The sequence below is a fragment of the Protopterus annectens genome, chromosome 13.part0, assembly GCF_019279795.1.
Source record: "Protopterus annectens isolate FY-2018-M chromosome 13.part0, PAN1.0, whole genome shotgun sequence".
Classification (NCBI taxonomy): domain Eukaryota; kingdom Metazoa; phylum Chordata; order Ceratodontiformes; family Protopteridae; genus Protopterus; species Protopterus annectens.
Window position 1 is genome coordinate 550,314,173 of NC_056747.1, and position 26,358 is coordinate 550,340,530.

Consider the following 26,358-nt stretch of genomic DNA (forward strand, 5'->3'; position numbering starts at 1 on the left):
ATAGCCTGGAATAAAAACCTTGACCTTGTTCGTGCGTAGGTACCTCTTGAATAGCTTTCATATTTATGAGATCTGTAATTTGCCTTTGTGCCTCTGCCCTTTGATTGTGTGGCAGGTTTGGCATGCCTCTCATTTTTGGAAGGGTGTGAAAATGGAATTTGTAGCCTCTGTTTATAATGTCTTAGGATACATTTGTCCTTTGTGACAATATGCCAATTTTTTGAAAATAATGCCAGCTTTCCTCCTAAGGGTGTTGCCATTTGAGACTTGGTTGGCATGCAAAGGGGAAAGTCATTGGGTTTGCTTTCTGAAAGATTGCGAGTTATCCTCACCAGCTCTTTGTGAAGGTGCTTGCCATTGTCTGCCTCTAAACGATCCTTGGGATTGTCCTCTGCCCCTCGGGCGCCTGTATCTGCCTCTTTGGGGTCTGTCCGTGGCAGGAAAGGACCAGTTTTTGGAAGGCCAATTTCTACTAAAACGTGGGGGTTGTACCTGTAGAAAATCTTTCACAGTTTGCATTGATTTAGCCTTTTCCTCCATTTTCCTTAATACCTCCTCAGCATTAGCACCAAATAGTACATCCTTTTGAAGAGGGACGTCTAGTAATTTAGCTTTGACATGATCAGGCAAGGCTTGTTCCTTGAGCCAGGCATGCCTACGTATGACTGATCCTGTAACAGCAGCTCTGCATGAGGCCTCTAGAGCATCAAAACCACATTGTAAGGTATGCTTGCCCACTTGTTCTGCACTATGCATCAAATCCTGCAACTCCTTTAAGTCTGGTTGTTCAGGTTGTGACTACTTTTCAATTGTGATAAACAAAAACTGTTGGTATTTTAGCATATGGAACTGACAGTTTTAAGGCCCTCATGGTTAAGGTAGCCGAGGTATATACCTTTTTTCCCCACCTTTCTAAGGATCTGGAATCTCTCTCAGAAGGTAATGGATTTTTGGCAATGGAGGCCTTAACTCCCTTGGGGCCCTGTGAGATGGTTTCTGGGTCAGCAGCATGGCTTTTGTATAGAAATTGGTGAGAGTCAGGAACCCTGTAGTACCTGTCAGGCTTAACTGGAGCTGGAGGTAGAGAGTCCGGGTTAAGGCAGGCCTTCGAGTAAACATCATCTAGGATGTCCAAGACAGGAGGTATAGACAGAGGCCTGTGCTGAGGTAGCAAGAGAAATTCCCTAAGCCTTTTCTTGGAATCTGAATAATCTTGGCCTTCCCAGTGGAAGTGTTCCCTTAAGGTATGCAAAGTTTCCCCAAATGAGTAATCCTCAGGGGGGGGGAATACAGAAGGGATGGACTCCTCCGCATCAGAGTCTTCAAAAGGGGAGTAAGAATGTTCCTGATCATCAGAGTGCTCAGAAATAATGGAGCCCTGATCAGAGGAGGGGAATCTTCCTCCACTCTGGGCCTTTGTCCGGTGGGGCTGAGAACCTCTGATAAGAGTAATTAAATCCTCAGCCATTTTAAGCATCTGTTTCTTAGGCATGGGGCCTGGAGATGGGCCCTGTGTAGCTGGTCTCTTAGAGTGCATGGTAGCTTTAGACTTAGTGAAAGCCTTGATGGAGAAAGAAGAGGAAGGTCTGAAGACACCTTGAGTGGAGGTGGACCTGTCCACATTCTGAGTTTCAACGCCAAGAGTGGCTTCGGTATCTGTAGTCGGGGTGTGGGCCGAGGAGCCTGCGACCTCGGGCACAGGGGACACCGTCAAAGAAGTGTCGTCGGTAGTCAGGGGCTGCGTAGGTGCCTCGCTGAGAACCGGACCACGTGTAGTTGGCTTTGGCGTGGTGTCAGTAGAGGCCGCGGACCTCGTGTTTCGGTCCTTGTCTTTGCGTTTTTTAGACAAAACCGGAGTCGGAGTATCCGATGACATAGTATAGTTAAATGCTTTCCCAAAATAATGCTGGGCGAACTCCGCCCGACGCTTAGTGCGTTTGTTGAATGTAGCACAAAAACGACAGACCGAGACGTCGTGGTCTGGGCCTAAACAAGGTATACAGAGGGAATGGAAATCCTTATGCGGTATTTGCTTCCCACAAGAAATACAATTATTAACTTTGTCTGACATCGGTCTGAGGCAAGAAAAGTTTCCCCAATGGGGTACTTAGCTTTTAAGAAGACTTGGTTTCCAAATTTTCGTAATCTCAGGAGCTGGCCGACCGGCACAAGCGAACTGCTTCTGATTCGGGCACCGCGCGGCAAGAAAGACTGAAGAAAATGGCGTCGGCTGGTTCTTTTATACCCCTGTCGCACTGACGTCAGGGAAGAAGCGACGACAACCGACGCCGGACCTAGACTTTGGAATTCGGCCGACCGAGGACCCGCCTGACGGCAGGAGAACCCATCTGTTATGACTGCAGCTGTATGCATGATGAACATCCTTTTTTCCCCATCTGTCCAGTGCCATTGAGTCTCTGTCAGAAGGGGTAGGATTTTTTGCTGTTGAGGCCTTAACTCCCTTTGGGCCCTGTGAAATAGTTTCAGGATCAGCAGCAGGGTTTCTAAATAAAAATTTATGAGAGTCAGGGACCCTGCAATATCTGTCTGGCTTACTGGGAGCCGGAGGTAAGGAGTCAGGGGTCAAGCTTGACTCCGAAAACGCATCATCCACAATGTCTAAAACGGGGAATGGCTAAAGGCTTGTGCTGAGGGAGAAGAAGTAAATCCCCGAGCCTCTTTTCTGATTCTGAGAAGTCTTGACTCTCCCAGAGAAAATGCTCCCTGAAAGTATGCAAGGTTTCTCCAAATGAATAATCCTCAGGAGGAGATGCAGATGGAATAGACTCCTCAGCATCTGAATCCTCACAGGGAGGTATAGAGAATTCCTGATCAGAGGAGGAATCGGAAGAAATAGAAACCTGATCTGAAGATTCATAATCAGTGTCTTGCCTAGGCCTCTTATGTAGAGGGGTTGGGTACCCCTGATCAAGGTAATAAGGTCTTCACCCATTTTGATCATCTGTTTTTTAAGCATAGAGGCCTGTGCACGTGGCTCATGCGTCGTTTTCTTAAGAAGATGCTTTTGTAGCTTTCGTCGGTTTGATATGCAAATCTTGAGGTCTGAATACACCCTCAGAAGCCAGTGCCTGCTCAGCGGCTCCGGACCCATCCGAGGGAGATACATCCGTCGGTCCAATACCTTGAGTACCTTGCGGCATGCCGGACTCCACATGGGTGTCGGTAGAGGCCTGCGACTCGAAGGTAGCGGGTATCAGGGGCTGCGAAAACACCTCACTAAATACTGGCGAACCGGCGAATGGCTTAGGAGAAGCTTCGTCGTCGGAACTGCATCTCGATTGCCTTTCTGTCCTTTTCTTTGTGTTTTTCTTTATGTACTCCGGTAGTCGGATTGCTATCCGACAACATTTCTGGAAAGTTAAATCCGTTTCCAAAATACTTTGATGCAAAAATATACCAACGCTGGGTTAAATTTAGCACAAAACCGACAGCCAGGCATGTTCTGATCAGGGCCTAGGCAAGGAATACAGTATAAATGGAAATCCTTATGAGGTATTTGCTTCCCACAAGTAATACAATTAACTTTTTCTGACCGGTAAAAAGCAAGAAAAAAGTTTCCCCAACGGGGTACTTGGCTTTAGTGAAGACTTCGGGTCTGAAACTCAAACTCGAATATTTCAGTAGTCGGCCGACCGGCAATTACGAAATGCTTCTGCTTCGGGCACCGTGCGGCAAGAAAGACTGAAGAAAATGGTGTTGGCTGCATGTTTTATACCCCCGACGACCTGACGTCATGGAAGAGGAGACAGCAACCGATGCAGAACCCAAGACTTTGCTAATCAGGCCGACTGACGGCAACCTGCCAGCAGATTACCCAAATGTAATTACTGAAACAGTGAAACACGAAGAACATCTAGGGGGTTCAACAGCTCTGTATCCCAGGATAAAACTGGGGGAAGGCAAGCAAGACCTCAAACAGCGGGGATCACCTGAAGGAAAGGCCATCTGAAAAGGAGCTTTACTAATTGGTTACTTCAGAGTCCATTCTGTCATTATGAGCTCACCAGTTTATTCCTCATGACAGCCTAATGGGTGCAGGGTCCATCACCCTGCTACAAACCCAGTTAACTGGATCACGCAGGTTGTTTGGGTAACTGACATGTGCAAAAGATTGGACAGATGAAGGTCATATACGAGGAACAGACATGCATCAGACACGGTATAAACAGTAACCCTAGAAGCATTCATGTGAAAGTCTGCATCTTTGATACGAGCTCCCAACAGGAGTCAAAGGCCTGATTTCTCCCTCCTGGGCCTCTAATCTTGACATGGGCTCACCCAATGACTTCATCTCGGTGCAGACCCACAAACCCTGCTGGGTCTCTGTGGAATTCTTTGAAGACAAAGCTTCATCCTCAAGTACACCCAGTTCTCAAAAGAAGAACTAGAGGCCACCTATCAGCTCAGGAATAATGGACCCTAGCCCAACCTGACCAATCGAGTGATGTGCAAAGCAGACACTCTGGGATGTACCAAGATAATGGGAGTTGAAAAATTGGACTATCAAATCTCATCACATAAGAGAGGACCAAAACAGAATCAAGCACTCATTGATCAGGAACTATCCCCACTCCTGCAAAGCTTACAGGCCACACAAAATATGTCCATACCTCTAGAAGTGACAGGAACCAGGCCAATCCTTCAAGTGAAGAAATAATAATATAACTGGGGACTATGAAGACTCCTCTCACCATCTAGAAGGTTCACACGAGTTAAACAGCCAAAACAAGAGAGCATGTAGATGAGAGAACTCAAAAGCACTTATCAAGATTCAAACTGTGCAACTGGCAAAGAACTGGCAGGCACAGGAGAGAAGTACACTTATGTAATCAACAGGAGAATACCTACTCTCAAAAAGAAGCACAACAGTAAAAAACATGCTGAGTGGTGGTATTATAGATAAAATCAGAAAGGCAGGCAGGGACTTTCCAAATTACTGAATGGAAAATGATTAATCAACTTCTCTTTACCCTTCTCAGCCCAGCAGAACTGGGTAAGAACCTCAAATCTCTTGGGTCAATCCCAGGGATTCCCCAATTATGGAAGACTTTTACTATAGAGGTCTCATTTACCTTCTGTTCCAGGAGAGGAATGAAAAGCTGAGGGAGTTCATCAGCATATTAATTTTCCCAAGAAGGATCTGGCTACAACACAGATACCTCATGAACTACTTGCCAAGCTCTCAAGCATCTTTATGTTCAGTCAGCAGGAATTGCAAGCCACAATGTTTGATCACATATCATGGCCACATTGATAAGAGCATTACCTCTGCTTTTAACTCAATTTCCAGAGCAGGGCAAGGAAGAAACACCTCTTTTAACAAGCAATCCTTTTCACTGAGAGTTCCATGCGCCCTACATTGAGGAGGAGCTCAGGCAAATTCACCATCCCATCAACACAGCATATGTTGTATGGGTCTATGACAGGTTCAGCAAATAGATGTAAAATCCCACCTTCTGAGACTCTCCAACACTCTAAACCCCAGAGACAAGGGTCCAACATCTGCAGAAGATCAGTGAAGTCCATAAGGGTTCTGCAGCCATTGACACCTAATGGTCTAGAAAAACACCCTCATACGAAGGAGGCATGAAAATGATAGATACCATGAGGCCTGACGTGCAGAAAGGTTTGGACTTCAGTCTTTGCCTTGCTGCTTAGAATGCCAAGGTCATCAAATCCCAGGTTTTTTCTGCAGCCAGAATATATATATATATATATATATATATATATATATATATATATATATTGGCGGGGCATCTACCAGATTATGGTAACCCTCAGGACCTTCAACTATGAGGTCCTAACTATGACCCAGGCTTGATTAGCACTCCAGGCACTAAAGCAGCAGACATGGGAGGGAAGGGAACAACAACGAGGCTAGGCCTGCTTGCTCTGTGGAGAGTGTGAGGTACTTGGGGGGGGGGGGCAATTTAGCTCCTGGTGGTGACCAAGAAACAGCAACAATTGCCAGGCAGTATGGTGGGCAGGGTCTTGGAAGGAATGTCACTGCTGGGCAAGGTCAACTGTCACAATGCCCCACAGCACACTCATCCTGGCCACATAACTAGCATGCTCTAGAGGAGGACAAGACTACCGACACCAAGGCAGCCAAGTTCACCATTCAGACCCTGTAGGATGTTTTCCTTCACTCTCACTTCCCCTCCTTGGATGCAGGGATATTCAAAGCCCAACAGGCAAAAAGCTTTTTTCCCCTGACAAAAGGGAAGGATCAGCTGGCAAAATGACACACCCAGGGTGCAACACAATTGCAAAAACCCCAGGGAGAATGAAGCAATAGACAGCATAAGGGGGTCTGAAGTTAGTGTAGGCAGACCCCAGTAAGTCAGTCCTGTAAATACAAATAAGCTTACTACAAAAACAGAGAGAAATATTTCACACAGGCAGCATGAGTCAAATATCCAAGTATGAAACCAAGGAAGCACCTTTCTTGCTAGTTATCCATAATCACAGTCAAGACCCCAGTATACATTCTGCGTAAAGAGAAAAGACCGATTGACAGCATGTGTACCACAAGTGCCTCCTCCCTCCCATGAAGAGTACGCTTTTAACAAGGAGTTAAGCTCCTAATAAGAGCCTAGATGCAGAGGTGACAAAATATGTCTAAAATGTCCTGTGACATCGTCCAGGATCCCTGCGGAATCTGTGGTTTAACATTGTAGAAAATTACCATCTGGAATTTGATGCATCAGAAATGTTAATATCAAGGTCGTCGTCCCTTTCAAAAGGTGGGAAAACATCCTGTTTAAAAAGCAGTACCATGCTCTCCAACCCTCTCTCTGGAGTAGAGTCTGAGCTTGATATAGGTAGGGAAGAGAGTGAGACAAAGATGCACTCTTACCACTGACTGAAGGTCCTGACCAATGCTGATTTGATGAAACTAATGGCTAAAAAGGCTGGCACTGGATGTGTGGTAAAGAACCTCAACCAAAACAATGAGCTGTGAAAAAGGCCTGTATAATGCCTTAAGATAAGAAACAGTTCTAAAACACGTTCCCACATCCATAATCTATCTCAAAGTAGAAAGTAAAAGTAGCCAAGACGTACAAATTCACAGGTACATTCATGGGCCCAATGATTGTGGAAGGAGGAGTGGAAGTCTTTGCAATTCCAAACTTACTTCAAAATGGAGATAACTAAATGAAAACTCCAGCCAAGCTAGAACTTCCACTGAGTGACCTCTCTAACCTCTTGTATAAGAGGCACATGGGATATATGCAAATGACCCTTATGAACATCAGGTGTTTCAGCTATATGGCGATTCTGAATGCCCATGACTTTCTTTTTAAGTTGTTTAATTAATGGACAATTTCAGGCTTGAAAAAATTTATTTTTAAGTCATTTTATGAAAAATTTCAGGGTTGAAATTGTCCATTAAATGACTTAAAAAGAATAAAGTCATGGGCATTCAGACTTGCCATATAGCTGAAACACCTGATGTTCATAACTGTCATTTGCATATATCCTATGTGCCTCTGATACAAGAGGTTTGAGAAGTCACTCAGTGGAAGTTCCAGCTTGGCTGGAGTTTTCATTTAGTTTTTACTGATTGTTTTATGGAGATAAAACCTAAGCTGTCTGTGGACACCTAGGGAGTGGAGTACTGTCTCATTTTCCCCCTGCGGGGTTGAGGAAAAATGTGGGCAGGTGTATGGCCTGGTTCAAAGATGGGTCTTTCACCACTTTGGACATGAAGGATGGGTTAGTTCTGAGAGTAACTCTGTCAAGGTGGAACACTAGGAATGGTGGGTTAGCCATCAGAGCTTGTAGCTCTGAGACCCTCCTGGCTGAGATTAGAGCTGCCAATAAAACAGTTTTCCATGTGCAAGGTTTTAGGGCGAATTTCTCTGCTGGCTCAAAAGCAGTCAGGGTGAGTTTTTCCAATACACAGTTAAAATCCCAGGGAGGAGGGGACGGTTTCCTGGGGGGGGGGGGGGTCTTAGGTTAAGTACCCCTTTGAGGAAGAGTTTGGTAGGAAGTCTGGATGCTAACAAGTGGATCCAGAGGGAGACGGGCAGAGATTGCAGACAAGTGTGCTTTTATAAATGAGTAAGCCAGACCTGTCTGCAATAGTTCACACAGGTAAGACAGGAGTAGAGGGTTGTTGCTTACCATGGGTCCAACTGTCTTTTGTGACACCATATGGAAAACCTTTTCCATTCTGAGAGGTAAGATTTTCTGGTGTTAGGCTTCCTGGCCTCCTGCAGGACATTGAGCACGTCCTCACTGTACAGCTGTCTGAAGGGGATCAGAATCCTATCAACCACAGGGCGAGGTGGAGAGACTACCACTGTGGGTGTATCTCTGATCCCTTGTACTGTGTGAGGAGGTCCACTGAGGGGGGGGGGGTAACTTGTGGTGATTGCCCTTGGACAAATGAAGGAGAAGGGGGAACCAGTGCTGTCTTGGCCAGTAGGGAGTCACCAGCAAGATTTTTGGTCTGTCTTGCTGAATTTTCAGCAGCACCTTTTGAATCAATGGGAAGGGGGGGGGAGGCATACAGAAATGTCCCCTTCAAAGAAATTGAGAAGGCATCTGTTGCCAGTGCCTTGGAGTTGGTGTCCTGGTGCAGAAGCCAGGAAGTTTCCTGTTGATGGAGGAGGCAAACAGGTCTGTTTGTGGTGTACCCCACCACTGGACCAGATTCAGGAGGACATCTCTGTGAAGCATCCATTCGTGGTCGTTTGTGATGGTTCTGCTGAGATAATCTGCCTGGGAGTTGTGAAGGGAGGGGATGTAAACTGCCTACAGGGTAATCCCCTGTGAGGTGGCCAGCTCCCACACCAGCAGAGCTAGTCTGCAAAGGAGGCAGGATTTGGTCCCTCCCAGTTTGTTTAGATACCACAGGACAACAGTGGTGGTGTCCTTGACAAATTTGACTAGGCCTTGCTGGAGGTAAGGTAGGAAGTCTTGCAGAGCAAGGAGAATTGCCCTCATATTTCTGTTCTCTAGTATGTGTTTGGCCACAAACCCTGCACATGTCTCTGGCCTAGCGTTGCTCCCCAGCCCAGATCTGAAGTGTCTGTATGCATGATCTGTGTGGGTGGGGGTGGTTGGAGAGGGAGGCCTGGGTTGTTGGCTACTTGTAGCAGCCACCACTGAATTTCTTGTTTTAAGCAAGGTAGAAGGGGGACCTGGAATTTCAGGGGATGGGAATGTTGGGTCCAGACTGACCGAAGATACCATTGTAGCTTTCTCATGTGCAGTATTGCTAAGGGGAGCATGGGTATAGTGGCTGCCATGTAACCTAAAAGTCTCAGGTACTGCCTTGCTGTTGGTTTTGATGACTGGAGGACGCAGAGCAGGTGGTCTGTCAAGGATACCACCTTGCCTGGCGGCAGGAAGGCCTTCATGAGGTCTGTGCAAATCCTGTACCCCAGGAAGACGATGCCCTGTGTGAGCTCCAAGTGAGATTTTGGGAAATTTATCTGAAATCCTAGAGACTACAATACGGACAGAAGAAGCAGAGTGTGAAGAGGGAGGGTCTTCTGAATGTCTGCCTGAATCAGCAGGGTGTCTAGGTAGGGGAATATTTGGATACCCTTTGTCCTGCAATAAGCGAGTACTGGAGCCACACATTTTGTTAATACCCTGGGTGCAGTGGAAAGCCCAAAGGGCAAGGCAGAGAATTGAAAATGGGATGAGCCTGCCAAAAACCTCAGGTACTTCCTGAATGTGGGCTTTTATTGGGATGTGTAGATAAGCATCCTTTATATCTAGGGTTGCCATGAACCCTTGGGGCAGGAGCAGGGGGAAGAGGTTGGGGATAGTGAGTATCCTGAAGGTAGGGACCTTTAGGAAAAGGTTGAGATGTGAGATCTAGTATAGATCTGCGGTCCATCCTTTCTGGGTCCCAGAAAAATTCCGGAATAGAATCCTCTTCCTTTTGCTTCTAGAGGCACTGGCTCTATGGTGCCTTGAGTCAGCAGACCTTGCAGTAGAGGCTACAGGAGTTGGAGCTGACTGGTGGGGGCTGAGGAGTGCCCTTTTATACTGGGGGTGGGGTGATCCAGGTCATTAAGTAACCATTCTGGGTGATAGAAAGAACCCATTTGTCTGAGGTATTGTGGGACCACACAAGGAACCAGTGAGAGAGATGGGCAGACAGGGGTAGAGGGGTTGGTAGTAAGGCTGGCAGGCAGTCAGACACTACCTGCCCTATCTTGAAAGGGAGGTCTCTGGCCGGGGGCTGGAGAAGCTCTAGCCGGAGGGGGCTGTTTTCTAGGTGGTCTCCTGGGCCTGGAGGGAGCCATAGGACGAGATTGTTTCCTTATGAATTTAGTTTTGGCAGGGTAGTTCCTATGGAAATTAGGAATGGGCGAAACTAGCAGGTGTTTGAGGTCCTGCATTTCTTTGCTTTTTTGCTGTAGAGACTTGAAGAGGTCAGCTACTTTAGTGCCAAACAAAGCAGAATGATCTAAAGGGGCATCATTAAGCTTTGCTCTGAAGTTGTCAGGCAGGGGCTATAGACGAAGCCAAGAATATCTCCTTAAAGCAAAAGCTAATGCAGCCGACCTGGCTGAGGCTACAGCTGCATCACAGCTGCACCTTATGGAGTGTCTGTTCACCTGAGAGGTGTGGGCTAAGAGGGAGGACAGTGAAGCTTTGACTACGCAGTCTGAGATGTCAGCCAATGCCTTGGTAGCTTTGTCCAGCAGGGCTAAGGAGTACTTGGTCATGTGAGTCTGGTAATTTGTGGCCCTGAAAGACAGAATAGCAGAAGTGTAGATCTTCTTGCTCAGACGTTCTGTTGTCTTGCTGTCCTTGTCAGCTGGAAGTATGGTTGCAGTAGGTAGTGGCTGGGTCAGCTGGAGGGCACTTAAGGAGAAATTTCTCCAATTCTGGAACTTTGTACAATCTATCAGCCCTGCATGGGGCAAGTGGTTGTCAGTCAGGGTTAAAGGATGCTGAAGAAAAGGCATCCAGAAATGCCGGCAGAATAGGAGGGACAGCAGAAGGACTGGGACAGTCCATCTGTATGAGGTCATAGAACCTCTTCTGCACCTCAGTCATATCAGTGGATTCCCACAAAGTGGTCTTTCATTTTGCAGATTGTTTCCCCGAAAGTTAGATCCTCACTGGGGCATCAGGGTCAATGGACTCTTCCTCTGGGGAGCCATATCCCAGGGGAGAGGTGATCTGTAAAGAGTAGGAGGAGGGAGTCCTCTGAGGAGTCAGAAAGTTCCTCTTCATCTCTCCTTACAGTATATGAGGTTTGAGGCCTAGGACTTAAAGAGTGAAAGGACTATGCTAGGGCTTCCGACCGAGGTAGAGCACAGGGCCATGAAGACCATGAGTAGGCTTTGGCTGAAAGCGTGCCAATCGGGCGTACTTTCAGGAGGCGGAGAGAGATGTTTGGTCTTTTGTTTCTTCTTAACAGGCCTAACTGACGTCCAGGTAGGTGAAGGCCTCAAGTCAGAAGAATGGATGGGATCTGCGGAAACAGACAGGCCCACAGAGATTGCTCATTCCCCCTGGCAAAGGAGGCAGATGCCAGTAATGCCTCTACAGACGTGCTGTCCGCTCGGGATTGTGCAGCTTCCTCGCAGGTACATGCTTTATCCTGTCTGGCAGAAGCAGACTCCTCTGCCAGGCCTATATCGACCACAGGCTGAGGTATGGGCGGTAGAGGCACAGCAGAAAAGGTAGGCCGCATGGATTTGGCCCTCTTCCTAGGTGGTTCTGTCAGGGCATTGGAAGCGCCTTTAATCACCAACACAAGTAGCTTTAACCACTGGGTCTCTAGATAAAGGTTCAGAGCATGCAAACAGCGACTTAAGGTCTTGGGAACGAACGCCTGACAAATTGGGTAAACACCAGCACAAGAACTGCCCTAACAAAAAAGGCACTGATCGTGGGTGTCTTTGTGGGGAATCTGCCGACCACACTTACACTTGCTCCTTCTGGATGACATGAACAAACTATATGCTAAAAAATGAAGGACTGAAAGGTTCCCCAACGGGGTACTTATCTGATAATTTCTAATCGGACGTCAGAGATTAGCAGAAACACCTGGCGAATGACCGCCAGCTGAAAAGTTCTGAGGGCTGGTGTGTGCAGATGTCGCTTTTATGGCCCACGTGCCTGCAGCCACGTCAGATGCCTGACGCACCCTGTGGGACTGGAAAACTTTGGAATACTGGCCGGACGTATGCGAAAGGAAGAAGGGTAAACCCACATGTAGAATACTGCAACACTGGAATAGAAGGACATCAAGGGATAATCGCTGCTGTCATCGATCCCAGTGCTTGTTGGACTAGGCGAGCTGAGACTGTGGTACTGCAAAGTATCCTGTTGACTTGCAATTTTAAAGTCTGTACTCTGGAAAGAGGAAGGAAGGCTATTTTTGATCTTGTGTAGAGTAGCGCTCCTATGAACTCTACAGTTTGAGAAGGCCGAAGATGTGATTTTTCAGAATTTATGGTTATTCCCAACAGCTCACAAATCTGAATTACTTTTTCTCTTGCCATGATGAGTTGATGCCTAATCAGGGTAGAGGTGAGACAGTCGTCTAAGTAGGGAAACACCCAGAATTCATGCAGCTTCAAGTGAACTGCTACTACTGCCATGCATTTGGTCAACACCTTGAGGGCTGTGGTGAGACCAAAGGGCAGTGCTCTGAACTGGTAATGACTGGCTCCTAGCCAGAAATACAAGAGAGTTTTCTGGATCATCTGTTAATTTTTATATGACAGCACACATCTTGGAGATCTACTAAGCACATTCAGTTGTCTTTTACCAGAAACAGAAGAAAGGACTAAACTGTGACCATCCAGAACTTTGTCTTCTGAACAATGTTGTTCAGACTGCTGAGATCCAGAGCTGGTCTCCAGTACCCTGTTTTCTTTGGCACTAAAAAGAGTCTTGAGTACGTTCTGGATCCTTTCTGGTCTGGGAGGACCTCTTGGATGACTCTTCTGTTTAGCAGCTTTTGTACTTGAATGGCTGCTTATTCCCAATGACTGAGTGGAACATCTGAAATTTTCCTGGAATTCACAGGAAGAACGGAAAATGGAATTATATTATACATCCTTGGGATATGATCCTCTGTACCCAAGTATCTTATTTCTAGGCAGGCTCTCCATTGCAGGGACTAACGACCCTTGATTGCCTCTAGAAGGGGACAATCAAGCCTCTTTTCAGGAGCACTGGAAGGATTTGCCAAACCAAGATTCTCTGGACCTTGATATTGCAGGCCTCCTCTGCTGCAAGGGCAACGTCTACCATTTCAACTTCCTCCTCTGCCACTGGGGGGAGACCCTCCACATGTCCTGGAAAGATCCTTGTGATTTCCTGAACCACATTTTTCCAACACCTCAATGATTCTTCAAAAATGATCTTTGGGGATGGAAAAAGGCATGCCCACGGCAGAACTGGTCTTTCCATCCTTCTCACACCTGAACAACGTAGCTTTTTACTTTGGGACCAAAAAGAGAGGTGCCGTTAAAAGAAGCATTGATGAAAGCAGACTTAAAAGCCTCCACAAAAAAAAAAACACAAATGCATCTAGGCTAATCTCCTAATGGCTATGCCTGAACCCACTCCTTGAGGCTCCTTCTGCCACATTAGAAATAAGCCTCATGGACAAGTAGGAAAAATTGATTGTATGGCTGCCAGCTGAGAAGTGACAGAATCTTTAGACACTGCTCCTGTGTGGATACCTGAAAGTTCCTTAATCAAATCCCTCTGAAGTATGGTAAAATGTGCCAAATAGTTCAGAGACCCTAAGGCAAAGGTTGCTGATGCACAGACACACTTCCTGAATCTGTCCATTGCCTGTGACTCCTTGTCAGGGGTACGGAACAGAGTTACTTTCATCAGCAAGTTCCTTTCTGGTGGCCACCACCATAACCACGACATCAACAGGGGGATTTCTTGACGAGGGGAAGGGTCAATCTTGTCTAGCTTCCTGAGAATAGGCTCAATGGTGTCAGGTTCCTTCCATACCTGCTGCGAGACCAGTTCCAGGAGCTCATCAGTGGGTGGGGGTCAGCCAGGAAGTAGATGGGCCGGTACCAAAATCCTGCAGTAGCACAAATTCCTCTGAAGGGTCACTGGGTTTCCAGCCACCTCTGTTTTAGGATCTCAAGGATGTCTCACAATGAGACATCAGGAGGTGACCATGGGGACCCCCCCTTTGCCCACATCCAAATTTGTGTCCTTGTTGACTAATTCAGGGGAATCTATATGCTCCCTCTTGCATGTCCTCTTCTTAGGGACCTCCATGGTGGGATACTCTGGAAAGATATCAGAAGAGGAGGGAATACCCTAGTGGGAAGCCTAGGGTTTTGGTATCAGCTGCCCCTGCAAACAGAGTAGTTGAGACTCAAGGCGCAGAGGTGGTTCAGAAGTTGACATAGGATCTGCTAGGGGAAGCACCGCCTGGGTCTGAGGTGCAGACAAAGCTTTCTCCAAAACCCTAAGGGCAGACCATCCTGGAGAGGGAGAAGGACCTGGATCTGAGAGACCAAGCCTCTGATCCCTAGTCCCACCCTGCTACGAGGACAGCCACCCCCAAGGCTGAACTTGGAACTGAACTGACCATCACAGAGGCTCCAAGATGCAGACAAAGCTCTGAAACCCTTGGGAGTTGACTGCAGCACCTCGGACCCAACAGGGTAGAATCAGCTCAGAGAGATGTCTGGAACCGACGGGACAGAAGAACGTAGAGCAAGTCTTGGATCAGAGGATACAAAAATCATCTGATCCAAAGTAGACTTTGCTAGACTACTCAGATCCAAGGGCTCTGAAACCTGGATAGGAGTCAAAGGAGGAATTGGTAGTGGAGGAGTTGTGGATGTATGGGCTTCCTGACTCAATGGGGTAGGTGCCAAAAAAAAAAGCCGACTGGCTCTGCACTGAGAGGATCTTTCTCACTAGCCTCTCTGCATCTTCTTCAGTGAGACTTCCAGAGGATCGGGTGGAGAGAGCAGACGGAGATTTTGGCCTTTCAAAAAGTGAAGAAGGCACTCTTGATGGAATTGGGTCCAACGAAGGTGAATACCTTGTTCTAGGCACAGTCAGCAAGTTCAATTTTGATATGCAATCCAAGGTCTTCAGATCTGACAAATCTTTACTTTACTTTTCAGAGACTTCGGATCCGAAGAATCCATAGGATCCAAGGATAGGTATTTGGACTTTGTCAGATCCGAAGCAGGGGCTGGATCCGAGAATTTTGGTTCCTTCCTCATAGGATCCAGTAGAAATGTAGGATACGAAGAAGCTCTTTTAATAGATTTTTCTGAGGACCTGAAGGAAGTAGAAGAGGTGCTCAGAGAAGTAGGAGATGTCCTCTGTTTTTTCTTTGGATGTTCCACAGATAGCTTTGCCAAAAGATGCAGACAAAAGTCCCTTTAAAATAAGCTTACTTCTATGCTCTACCAACATGCTATTGAAAGCGTAGCAGATTGTGAAATTCTCCCTAAGGTGTAGATGGTCTAAGCAAAAAAAAAAAAAAAAAAAAAAAAAAGTGTGCGAGTCAGAAACGGGTGTCTTTTGACCACATTTTCCACATTTCTTGAAACCCCGCCGAGCTCTCTTCCTTGTCAACCATAATGAAAAACAAACAACCGCAAACAACAAACGTAACAGTGTTAACATATGAATTATAGGCAGAGATTTTTTTTTTTTTGAAAAAAGGGGAAAGTATCAACAAAGGTATGGAGGACTACAATAATTTGCAAAAGAAAATAAAAAAAAACTGTAAAAACAGAAAATATAGATTTTAAATGAAAGGTAAGGAAGAAAAACTAATTAACAAGCCTTTTAAAAGTTATTTAAGAACAATAACAAGTTTTAAAGCTACTTGCCACCCCAAGCTCAAGAGAATGAAGAACCACGTCTTTCTGCTAGAAATGGCAAATGAGATAGGAGGTAATGAGGGTTGGTGCATTCTGGGTAAGGGAGAAGCTCGAGAGTTCAAGATTGCCATGGGCTTTTACAGCGGCCATGTTGAGCCCCCGAATCCAAACCCATCAGTTGAGGACAGAATAAAATCTGACATTAGATATACTGTTTAACCCTTATGCGTCACCCATCAACAGTTCCTGGGCTCTGTTTACCCAAGAAAGGTCTTTTCTCCCAATTTCTATCATACGATGCCTGTGACACAAGTGCAGATAAGGTCACAAATGAGGCGCACAGAAAAGTTTACTTCAGTGTGACTGGTACTTGGCGGGGTGATCCATAAATGGGAACAGTAACAAAAATATGAACAAACCTTAATGAATTCCAATTTGAGATACTCTGCCATTTGAAAGGTCTTGCACACTCTAAAAATGTTGCCAATTATGTCTTCTGGTGAGTATCCAAGCTTCCAGAGGTGGGCAATTACCTGAAAAATAAATACATTACATTGAAGCAAACAGAATGAAGACAGTAAACTAGAGCATTCTAATAACTAGAGAGAGATCACTCAGACATAATGCTGCAAAAAAATTCTTTTAGACAGTGCTTAAATCAAAGAAAGGCTCCTCTACCTCCAAGTGCAGAGTAAGGCAGAAACCAATGACTTTCAGGACTGAGGTTCTTGTATGACATTTTTACACAAAAAGAAATAAGTATGTTTTTAATATATTAGCTGATCTGTGATGGAATTCAATTGCAGCATCTATGAAGAGATTTATCCTCATTTCCACTGCAACATGGAATTTTTCTTCAAAAGTTCCCATGCTTGGATGTCACGAAGATCAAGTGATGCCTTAGTTGTCTAACAGTACAGTGTGCTCATGCTGGCACACACTACCGTGTCACATGCCATAATAGGAGTGAGTTTCTATTTCAAATTAAGCATATTTTCTGCAAATAAAAACCTGCTATGTTTACAAAAACAAAATAAACTTGCCTGATTTATAGGAGGCCACAGGATGGAGGGCCTGTCCAAGCTTAGAGGGATGGCAGAAGGGTGCATGTAACCCACTGTGGAGGGTCCCCTTATAGATCATCTGACAAAGTAATATGCAATTGTTGTACGCAAGATCAGAAACCTTCCTTAGTACATCCAGTGTTGGGAATTAATCCTAATCAGTGACAGATAAGCAGACACTGACAGACAAATAACTAAGATGTGGAAGGAGTTGGTACAAATCTAAAGGGGGATGACTCGGGCAGTGCAGTAAGTACGGAGGTGGAACAGGAAGCCAAGCTTCTGGATGTTATGTTCCATTCAATAATACTTGGTAAAGATGTGAACAGAAGACCAACTGACCATATGACTAAAATGTTTAGAATGGAGACATTTTTGAAGTATGCTCTGAAAAGTAAGAACAGCCCTGATGGACTGGTCTCCTCATAACAGCATCTTCCAAAACTGTCTAGTCACCTAACAGAAAATGATAATGCATTGAGCAGTCTACTAGATAAGGATTTGTCTGGGAGCCACTCCCCTAAAAGGAAATGAGCAGCTTTCATTTTCCTAAATGCATGCACAGAAGTGAGGTGAAATCTCATCTGGCAGTGTACACTGATTGTGAGAAGGGACATTTCTTCACTGGTTTCCATTTCTGAAAAAAAAAAACAGATAAGTGACCAATACTGACACCAATTTCAGAAGGAAATGTGAACTGGTTTTAAGGAACACCCACGTCTTTAATGAATACCCACAGAATGTCACTGTGCGAGAGCCTGAAGTTCAAGACCCTGCAAAACAAGATGGTGATCATGGTCACCAGGTAAAAGTATTTGACAAAAGATTAACTTCAAAAGCTACCAAACCAGCCAGTCCAAATGCAGGAAGGACAATCCTGTTGACAATTAAGGACAGATCCCTAGAGTGGAATCGTTCTTCAAATTAGGTAGCGGTTTATAACCCCTTTAAAAAATGCTTGCCAAACCACAGCAGCACCAAAACCATGCCCACAACAAGGTCACAAGGAGAAGAAACAGACATGCATTTTGACAGTTGAATAAACTGGTGCCCAAATCACAGAATTGCTGAAAATAGGTGAGATCTACCTGCAAAATAGCTGACTGGTGCAGCATGAGAAATCATTCCACCCAAATGGAGAGAGACTATTCTAATTGGCAAAGCAAGTCTTTTAAGTAGAAAGTTTTCAGACACAGCTCCATTTACTTCTGAAGCCTCTGTGGCAGGATCAAAGTGTTTACAGCAACACTCAGGTCACAAGGTGGAGCATGCTGTCATTCAATTTTCTTGATTACAACATAGATGATCTCCTGAACTGCAGTAAATAACCATGTTTTTCCAGTGACAAACAGGGTTATCCATAGAATGCTCTCAAGCTAGAAAATCCAGACAAAACAAGGCTCCGAATTAACATTGTCTACAAAATGTTTGAAGATGTGTTTCAGGTTCACATCAGAGATAGAAGCCAATACAGATCAATGTTCTTGGCTACAACAAGTTAACACATATGCGTCACATCTCTGCACTATTGGTATGAATGCGAACTCCATTGCTTGTTTATTTTACACACAGCACAATGGTTCTGGAAGCAGCCAAGAAAACTGCATAAAGCTCCAACATGCTGAAGTGCAGCTTACACGTCCACTGAACCATGAAGAAGGTGAAGTGAACTCCTCATTCTGCAAGACAGGCATCCTTTACCAGTAATCCCTGGGGCAGCAATCCAACACCAGGAAATCATTGAGTTCATGCAGCCTCTGTCATCTCACAGTCAACTGGAATACAATATCAACAGGTTTCCAAATGGAACACCATGAAGGTACTGTGATAGTCATATCCTGTAATAGGAGGAGGATCCCTGACTACATGTGCTACAAAGTTCTCATCCATGCTGCAATCATGACATACTGAGCCCTATATGAATGAAGGAAAAGCCAATAATGGACAAAGACCAACACCATGGCAATGAAGACATTCTTCTGTGATGAGATCAGGAAAAATCCACCCATTTTATGGTCACTCTCATGGACTGCAACCAAAACATCCACTCCAAGGATGCCACCTGGAGTCCTTTAACATGACCATCAACTGTTCAGGTAAGCAGCCACACTGAGGTCCTGCTACAACAAGGCCTCATCTACTCTAATACCCAAGTAAACCAGGGGCTCAAAGAAAAGGACAGATAGCAGCACTTTGACTGAATATGCTGCTCGCCAAAGGGGAACCAAAGAAATATCTGGCCCATCCCCCAGTAAGTCACTCATGTCTAAACTCCAGCCATGACACCACCCATAGCCAGTCAAAATCTGGACTATGGAGTACTGGATATGCTCTGTAGCTCACTGAAGTCCAAGAATAAAAGAGCTTTCTACCCTCTTTAAAACAAGAAAGATATGGGAGTAGAACCCTTGGTATTGTTAAAAATAAATTGGGCAGCCTTTATGATCCCGCAGAGAAGCACAGTCTGGGCTTGTCCCCAGAGCTATGTGAAAAAAATCTTGGTCCATTAATGAAGCCCTTTCTGGAGTGAAACCATCAGCTCTAACATATAGCTTATCATGACCACGTCAAGAAACAAAAGTTATGTACTCACCATAAAGACAGATCCAGGTTGTCTTTCTCAGTCCGGTTCAGCCTATGGGTTATCTGATCCGGCCTGGATCAGAGACTGGCCATATCTTAAAGATTTCAGCTTGTTGAGCTCCTCCTCCACTACTCAAAATGCCTCGCTCAACTAATACCTCAGATTAAGTTTGCCCCACTCGCTGCCTAAACTTACTAGACACCATCCTAAGAAAGAAAGGCACCAAGGACCCCAACAAAAGAGCAAGCAACCTTCCCGACTCGGTCATCTTATGGCGAAAGACTTGTCACAGAGACAGGGCAGAAGTGGGGGGAGGTTGAACCAGAAGGAGAAATACAACATGGCTTTATTGCTATGGTGAGTTTTCTTATCAGATGTCTTTTATATCTGGTTTCAAACTACAGCACAGAGTCCCCAGCCACGTAACACCCACAGAAGGCTCTACAGAAGGGACATTACACAATATGGTGGAACCAAAGGAGGCCATAGACCCTGAATTCATGTCTAGCTTATAGTGTGATGCAAAAGTGAGAGAACCCACCCAATTAGCAGCTGCACACAAACTGTCCAAAGCAGCTCTGGAAGTGAACACAACTCTGGTAGAATAACCTTTTGGTTCGTGATGCAAGGACTTTCCCTTCAAACTGTACACAAAAGCAATGCAATCTAACAGCCACTTGGATAGTGTAACTTTAGACACCCGGTTATTCAATCAAGACTTTGAAAAGGAAACAAATAACTGGTAAGACTTCCTGAAGTATTTTGTCCAGTCTAAACAAAATCTCAATTGTTCAGGCACATCAACACAATGCAATAAGTATTCAGCTTTGATGGAAAAATAAGGAAAAAATACTGGAAGGTGAATTTACTGATTCAAATTATTCTCCTCAGCCACCTTGGGAAGAAAAGGATCTATGCAGAGGGACACCCTATACTTACGGAAAACCAAATATGGAGGGATTGAAGAGACGGCCTTCAACTCAAACACATCCCTAGCAGAGGTGACAGCCACGAAAAACAATGTTTTCCAGGATAAAAGCTTCAAAATCAATGGCATCAGAGGACTCAAAGGAGGGGCTGGAAGTGCGAGCATCAGAAAGGACAAATCCCATGGTGTGACAGCATCCTGAACAGGAGGGTGCAGCAAAAAGTACCCTTAAGGAAGGCTTTCAAAATCTTCAGAGCAGCCAAAGACATTATCCCTGCTGATGTGGAAATAGCTGCCAATTGCACTTTAATCATAGAACTGGATAAGTCCACAAAAAACATCCAGAACTGCCTCCAAAGGGGCGGAGAAAGGATCAAAATCCCGAGGGTTATCCCAAACAGTGAAATGCTTCCACCTGCTAGTGCACATCTTCACTGTAGACTCTACTGCAATAAGGACAAGATATGCACCACACTGACCGAAAACTTGGGATTTCTGGCCATCAGGGGGACTGGTGAAAGTATGCAGTTAATTTGAGAGACTGAAAGTTGGGTGAGCTGAGGCCCGCTGGGTGAGAGAATGAGTTCCAGAAGGGGATCCAATCTGGCACCCAAGGAGGGTATGTCAGAAAAGACCAAAGAAAGGGGGACCAAACCTGATGATGCCAAACACGGTAGATGAGTATTACAGTTGCTCTGCATCGAGCTGTCTTCTGAAGAAATTTTATTATCAGCGAGGTCGGAGGATATGTGTACAAGAGATCCTGGGGACAGGCATACAGGAGAGTGCCTCTGGGTGACTGTCACTGTGAAGGGACTAAGGCGCAGCTGCTGCACTCAGTGTTGGACAGGTATGCAAACAAGTTGCAACATGGAGTGCTCCAAAGCCAAAAAATCTGAGCAGCAATGCTCAGATTCGGGGACCACTCATGAGAGAGAAGAATGTTCCTGCTTAAACTACCTGCCAAAATGTTGGACTTCCACAGGATGTGCATTGCAGTCAGAAACCACTGTAACAAAACCACCCACTGCCAGACCATCATGGCCTGTCAACAAAGGGAGTAAGAGTGGGTTTCGCTTTGGTTGTTCAGATACCAGACGACTAACATTATCTTGTCCGGACTTGGATCTCACCCTTGGGGGAGAACGTCCTGGAAAGCAATGCAAGAAGAACCACCCTCTTACTCAAGACACATGTGAAGACTGGCTTTGGAAGAGGACCAGGTTCCTTGAACTGTCCTCCTTTCAAAATGCTCCAGCACCAACCCCCCAGAAGGGAGGCATCCATCATGACCATGCCCAGAGAATGGGGGGGGGGGGTCTCCTAATAGGCACCAAGGGAGATTCCAGCCATCACCGGAAATGATTTTGACATACTTTCATCAGAATTAAGGAAAACTCCACAGGATGCGACAAGTAGGACCACTGCACTTCCAGAGTCCACTGCAGAGTCCATGTGTTACCTCATTAGGGAAGCAGACTGACAGAAGCTGTCATGAGCCCAAACAATTTCAGAAGATAAGCTATAGGCTTTTTGTAAGAAAGCACAGAGGCTGCCCGAGACTAAAGGCTTGATACTCTGGATGCTAGAAGTTTTGCAATCTGAGAGATGGTATCCAAGTGGCAACCTATACATTCTGGCATCTGGACAATGTGGAGACTTGATTTTTGGTAGTTGGCTGCGATCCCCAAAGAAAGTACAGTTGTGTACACCTACCATAAATGTAGATGTTAGAGTGTCTTCACTGTTGCAGTCATGACTGTAGGTTTCTCCCCTGCTGGCAGGCAGCCCTCGGTCGGCCAGAATCCCAAAGTCTGGGTCCGGCGTCGGCTGTTCAACCCTGCTCCCTGATGTCAGAGCGCCAGGAGTATAAAGCTGACAGCCGACGCCATCTTCTCCAGTTTTTCTTGCCCCAGATGTCAGGAGTCCCAAAATGAAAATGGTCCCAAAACCTTTGCAAATACACCTCAGAAGAATGGTGAAAAAAAGAAACCACACAAGTAAAAATAAGAGGGGACAGGAGGGAGGGAAACCCAGACTGCAACAGTGAAGACACTCGAACATCTACATTTATGGTAGGTGTACACAACTGTACTATGTTCATCGTGTTTCACTGTTGCAGTCATGACTGTAGGGTAGAATCCCAAAGCTGAAAGAAAGGGAGGTGGTCATAAAGAAGAAGGGGCGGCTAAAAGGCCCTGCAAGACTGCAGAGGCAAAGCCTGCCCTAGACTTAGAGTAGAGAGGCAAATTGCAGTGCTTAGAGAAAGTATGCACTGAACTCCAAGTTGCAGCTTCCAAAATGTCCTTGGTAGGAACTCCCCTGAGGAAGGCTGCAGAAGTGGCAGCAGCTCTGGTGGAAAGAGTCCGTATGCTCCCTGGGATTTGCTTTCCATGGTGTGAATAACAAAATCTGATTCCATGAGCAATCCATTTAGAAATGGTCTGTTTAGAAATGGCTTTACCTTGGGAACTAGAAGCATAAGAAACAAACAATTGCTCTGATTTTCTGATGTCCTTGGTTCTGTTCAGGTAAAAACGTAGCTGTCTATGTACATCCAAGGAATATAAGATCCTTTCCCCTTTATTTTGGGGAGTGGGGAAAAAGGTTGGCAAGTGGATAGTTTGATTTAAAGCCACTTTGGAAACCACCTTAGGCATGAAGGTCGGATTAGTCCTCAAAGATACCCTGTCTTGATGAAAAATAATATAAGGTTCCACCGCCATAAGAGCTTGTAACTCTGAAACTCTCCTGGCAGAAGTTAGTGCCAACAGCATAGCTGTCTTCCAAGATAAAAACTTGATGTCAGCAGAAGAGGCAGGCTCAAAAGGAGGCAAGGTTAGTTTTTCCAAAACATAATTGAGATCCCAAGCAGGAATAGGAGGAGATCTAGGAGGTCTTAAGTTCTTAGCTCCTCTGAGGAACTGTCTCATGAGCTGGTGGGAAAAGATGGGAGGGTCTGTATTATAATGAGCAGAAATAGCAGAAGCATGGATCTTAATGGAAGAGAAAGAGACACCCTTATGTAAGAGATCCGTCAAGTAAAGTAGAATTAAAGTAATGTTAGGAAGAGGAGGATCAGAATCCTGAGCCTGCATCCAGGAACAAAATCTTTTCCATTTTCCTGCATAAGATTTCCTAGTGCTAGGACGTCTGGCTTCCAAAATGACATCCATAACCTGCTTGGGTAGGAAAGAAGAAATCAAAGGCCCTGGATTAACCAGGCCGCCAGGCTGAGAGTTCTGACATGAGAGTGTAGAACCTGACCCTGATGTTGGGACAGAAGGTTTGGAGACTGAGGTAAAATCCAAGGGGGCTCCAGGCATAGGTTTATTAGAGTTGGATACCAAAACTGCCGAGGCCAATTCGGAGCCAACAAGATTATCATCTTGGGTTTGTCCTGTTTTATCTTCAATAAAACTCGTGGAAGAAGAGGTAGAGGTGGAAAGGCATATCCCGAGAGGTTCCTCCAAATGAATGATAGGGCATCCACTTTCCAAGCCTCTCTGTGGAATGTCCTGGTGCAAAAATTCTGTAGCTGATGATTTAGATGGGATGCAAAGAGATCTATGTGAGGACATCCCCATACTGCTGTTATCATCCTGAATATTTTGGTGTCCAGCATCCACTCGTGTGGATCCGAAAGGTTTCTGCTCAAACTGTCTGCCAGTAAGTTTTGTTTCCCTGATAGAAACTGAGCTTGAAGATCCAGATTGCAAGCTAGAGCTGTGTTCCATAAATCCATGGCTAGTCTGCAAAGGGGGTAGGAATGAGACCCCCCTTGCTTGTTTATGCACCACATAACTGTGGTGTTGTCTGTCCGTATTAGTAGTTGTCCTGGTTGTATGAGATTCCTGAAGGCCAATAGAGCTTTCTGAACGGCTAACATTTCCTTTAAGTTGATATGCAGGTGCTTCTGATCCTTTGTCCAAAGGCCCTGCAGACAATTGCCCTGAAAATGAGCTCCCCAAGCATAATCTGAGGCGTCCATGGTTAGAATCTGAGAGGCAGGAGGTAGACGGAAGGGCTTCCCTTTGTTTAGAGCACATGCCCTGGACCACCAAAGAAATTCCTTTTGAAGGCAAGGAAGGACAGGAATCAGTATGTCCAAACTGTGGTAATGCTGAGACCATACACTTTTTAGGTACCACTGTATTTTCCTCATGTGTAGTCTTGCATATGGTACGAGAAGGATGCAGGAGGCCATGTAACCCAAAGCCTGCAGGAATTTCCTTGCAGATAGATGGGTTAGAGTTGCCAAGGCTTTGAAAGTTGATGCCAGCTGTAATTGTTTTTCGGATGTCAGAAATGCCATCTGGGTTGTAGTGTTTAGATGAGCACCCAGAAAAGTTATCTGTTGTGATGGTGTCAAATTTGACTTCTTTATGTTTACAGAGAATCCCAGGAATTTGAGGAGGTTTTGTACAAAGTCTAGATGCTGGAGTAAGACATCCTTGCTGTCTGCCTGAATTAGACAATCGTCCAGATAAGGGTAAATTTGAATTGCCTTGATTCTGCAGTAAGCTACTACTGGAGCCAGGCATTTGGTGAAGACCCTGGGCGCAGTAGATAATCCAAAGGGCAGCGCAGAGAATTGAAAGTGCCTCGATCCGGCCTTGAACCGGAGGTATTTTCTGCGATCCTGCCTGATGGGAATGTGTAAATATGCCTCCTTTAAATCCAAAGTCACCATCCATGCATCTTTGGACAGCATTGAAGTAACTGCTGTAGAGTAAGCATCTTGAATTTTGGAATCTCTAGAAAGGTGTTCAAGACCGACAGATCCAGAATGGGTCTCCATGAATTTTGCTTTCTTGGGACTAGAAAGAGCCTTGAGTAAAACCCTTTTCCCATCTCTGAAAGAGGTACCAGTTCTATGGCATTCATAGCCAAAAGAGCTTCCACCTGGTTTAAGGCCTCCGACCATTGATGTTTTAGAAGGTCCGGCCATCCGCTTGGCCTTGGCAAAGTATGAAAATGGAATTTGTAACCTCTTAAAATCACATCCAAAACCCATTTGTCCTGGGTTATTAAGAGTCCAATTTTGATAAAAAAAGAGAGTTTTCCTCCGAGAGGGGTTTCCAGGCAAGACGTTCCTGCAGCCCAACAGAGGGAGTCATTGAGTTTGTTTCCTTTGAGACTGTGGCCTGTCCTCTCCTCCCCTAGGGGTAGAAGCAGTCCACTGCCTTGGTCTATAAGCAGCTTGTGTTTGAGGCCTCCCTCTGGAGCGTCTATATCTACCCCTTTGAGGCCTGTCTGAAGAGGGAAAGGACCAGTTTTTTGATGGCCAATTCCTGCTAAATCTAGGAGGCTGTACTTGTAAGAAATCTTTAACTGTTTGCATGGATTTCGCCTTATCCTCCATCTTTTTAATCACCTCTTCAGCTTTACATCCAAACAAAACATTATGCTGAACAGGAGCATCCAATAATTTAGCCTTTACTTGTTCAGGTAAATTTTGTTCCTTTAGCCATGCATGTCTTCTAATGACTGTGCCAGAGGCCACAGCCCTACAAGAAGCCTCCAAGGCATCAAATCCACAGTGTAAAACATGCTTCCCAACTTGTTCAGTGGCATGCAATAAGTCATGTAATTCCTTATCCTCTGCACAGGCAGAAATGGAAGTAAATTTTTGTTTTAAGACAGACAAAGAGAAATTGCTGATATTTAAGCATATGAAACTGACAGTTTAAAGCCCTAATGGACAAAGTAGTAGAAGTGTACACCTTTTTGCCCCATCTTTCCAAAGCGCGAGAATCCTTTTCAGTAGGAATAGGATTTTTGGCAGTAGCGGCCTTAACACCCTTAGGACCCTGAGAAATGGTTTCAGGGTCAGCAGTAGGATTCTTGAATAAAACCTGATGGTAATCAGGAACCCTGTAGTACCTATCAGGCTTAACAGGAGCAGGAGGAAAAGAATCAGGGGTTAAATTAGCCTCCGAA

General features: G+C 45.4%; 1 protein-coding gene across 1 annotated transcript in view; it reads right to left on the bottom strand.

Moving 5' to 3' along the window:
* RFC2 (replication factor C subunit 2) overlaps positions 1-26,358 on the bottom strand; it is a gene marked incomplete at its 5' end in the record, with an annotated part of 169,838 nt that overhangs the window by 23,309 nt on the left and 120,171 nt on the right. The window contains one exon of the mRNA XM_044054862.1: positions 16,259-16,372. Coding sequence (XP_043910797.1) covers positions 16,259-16,372 — 114 coding nt within the window. The remainder of the gene's footprint in view (positions 1-16,258; positions 16,373-26,358) is intronic.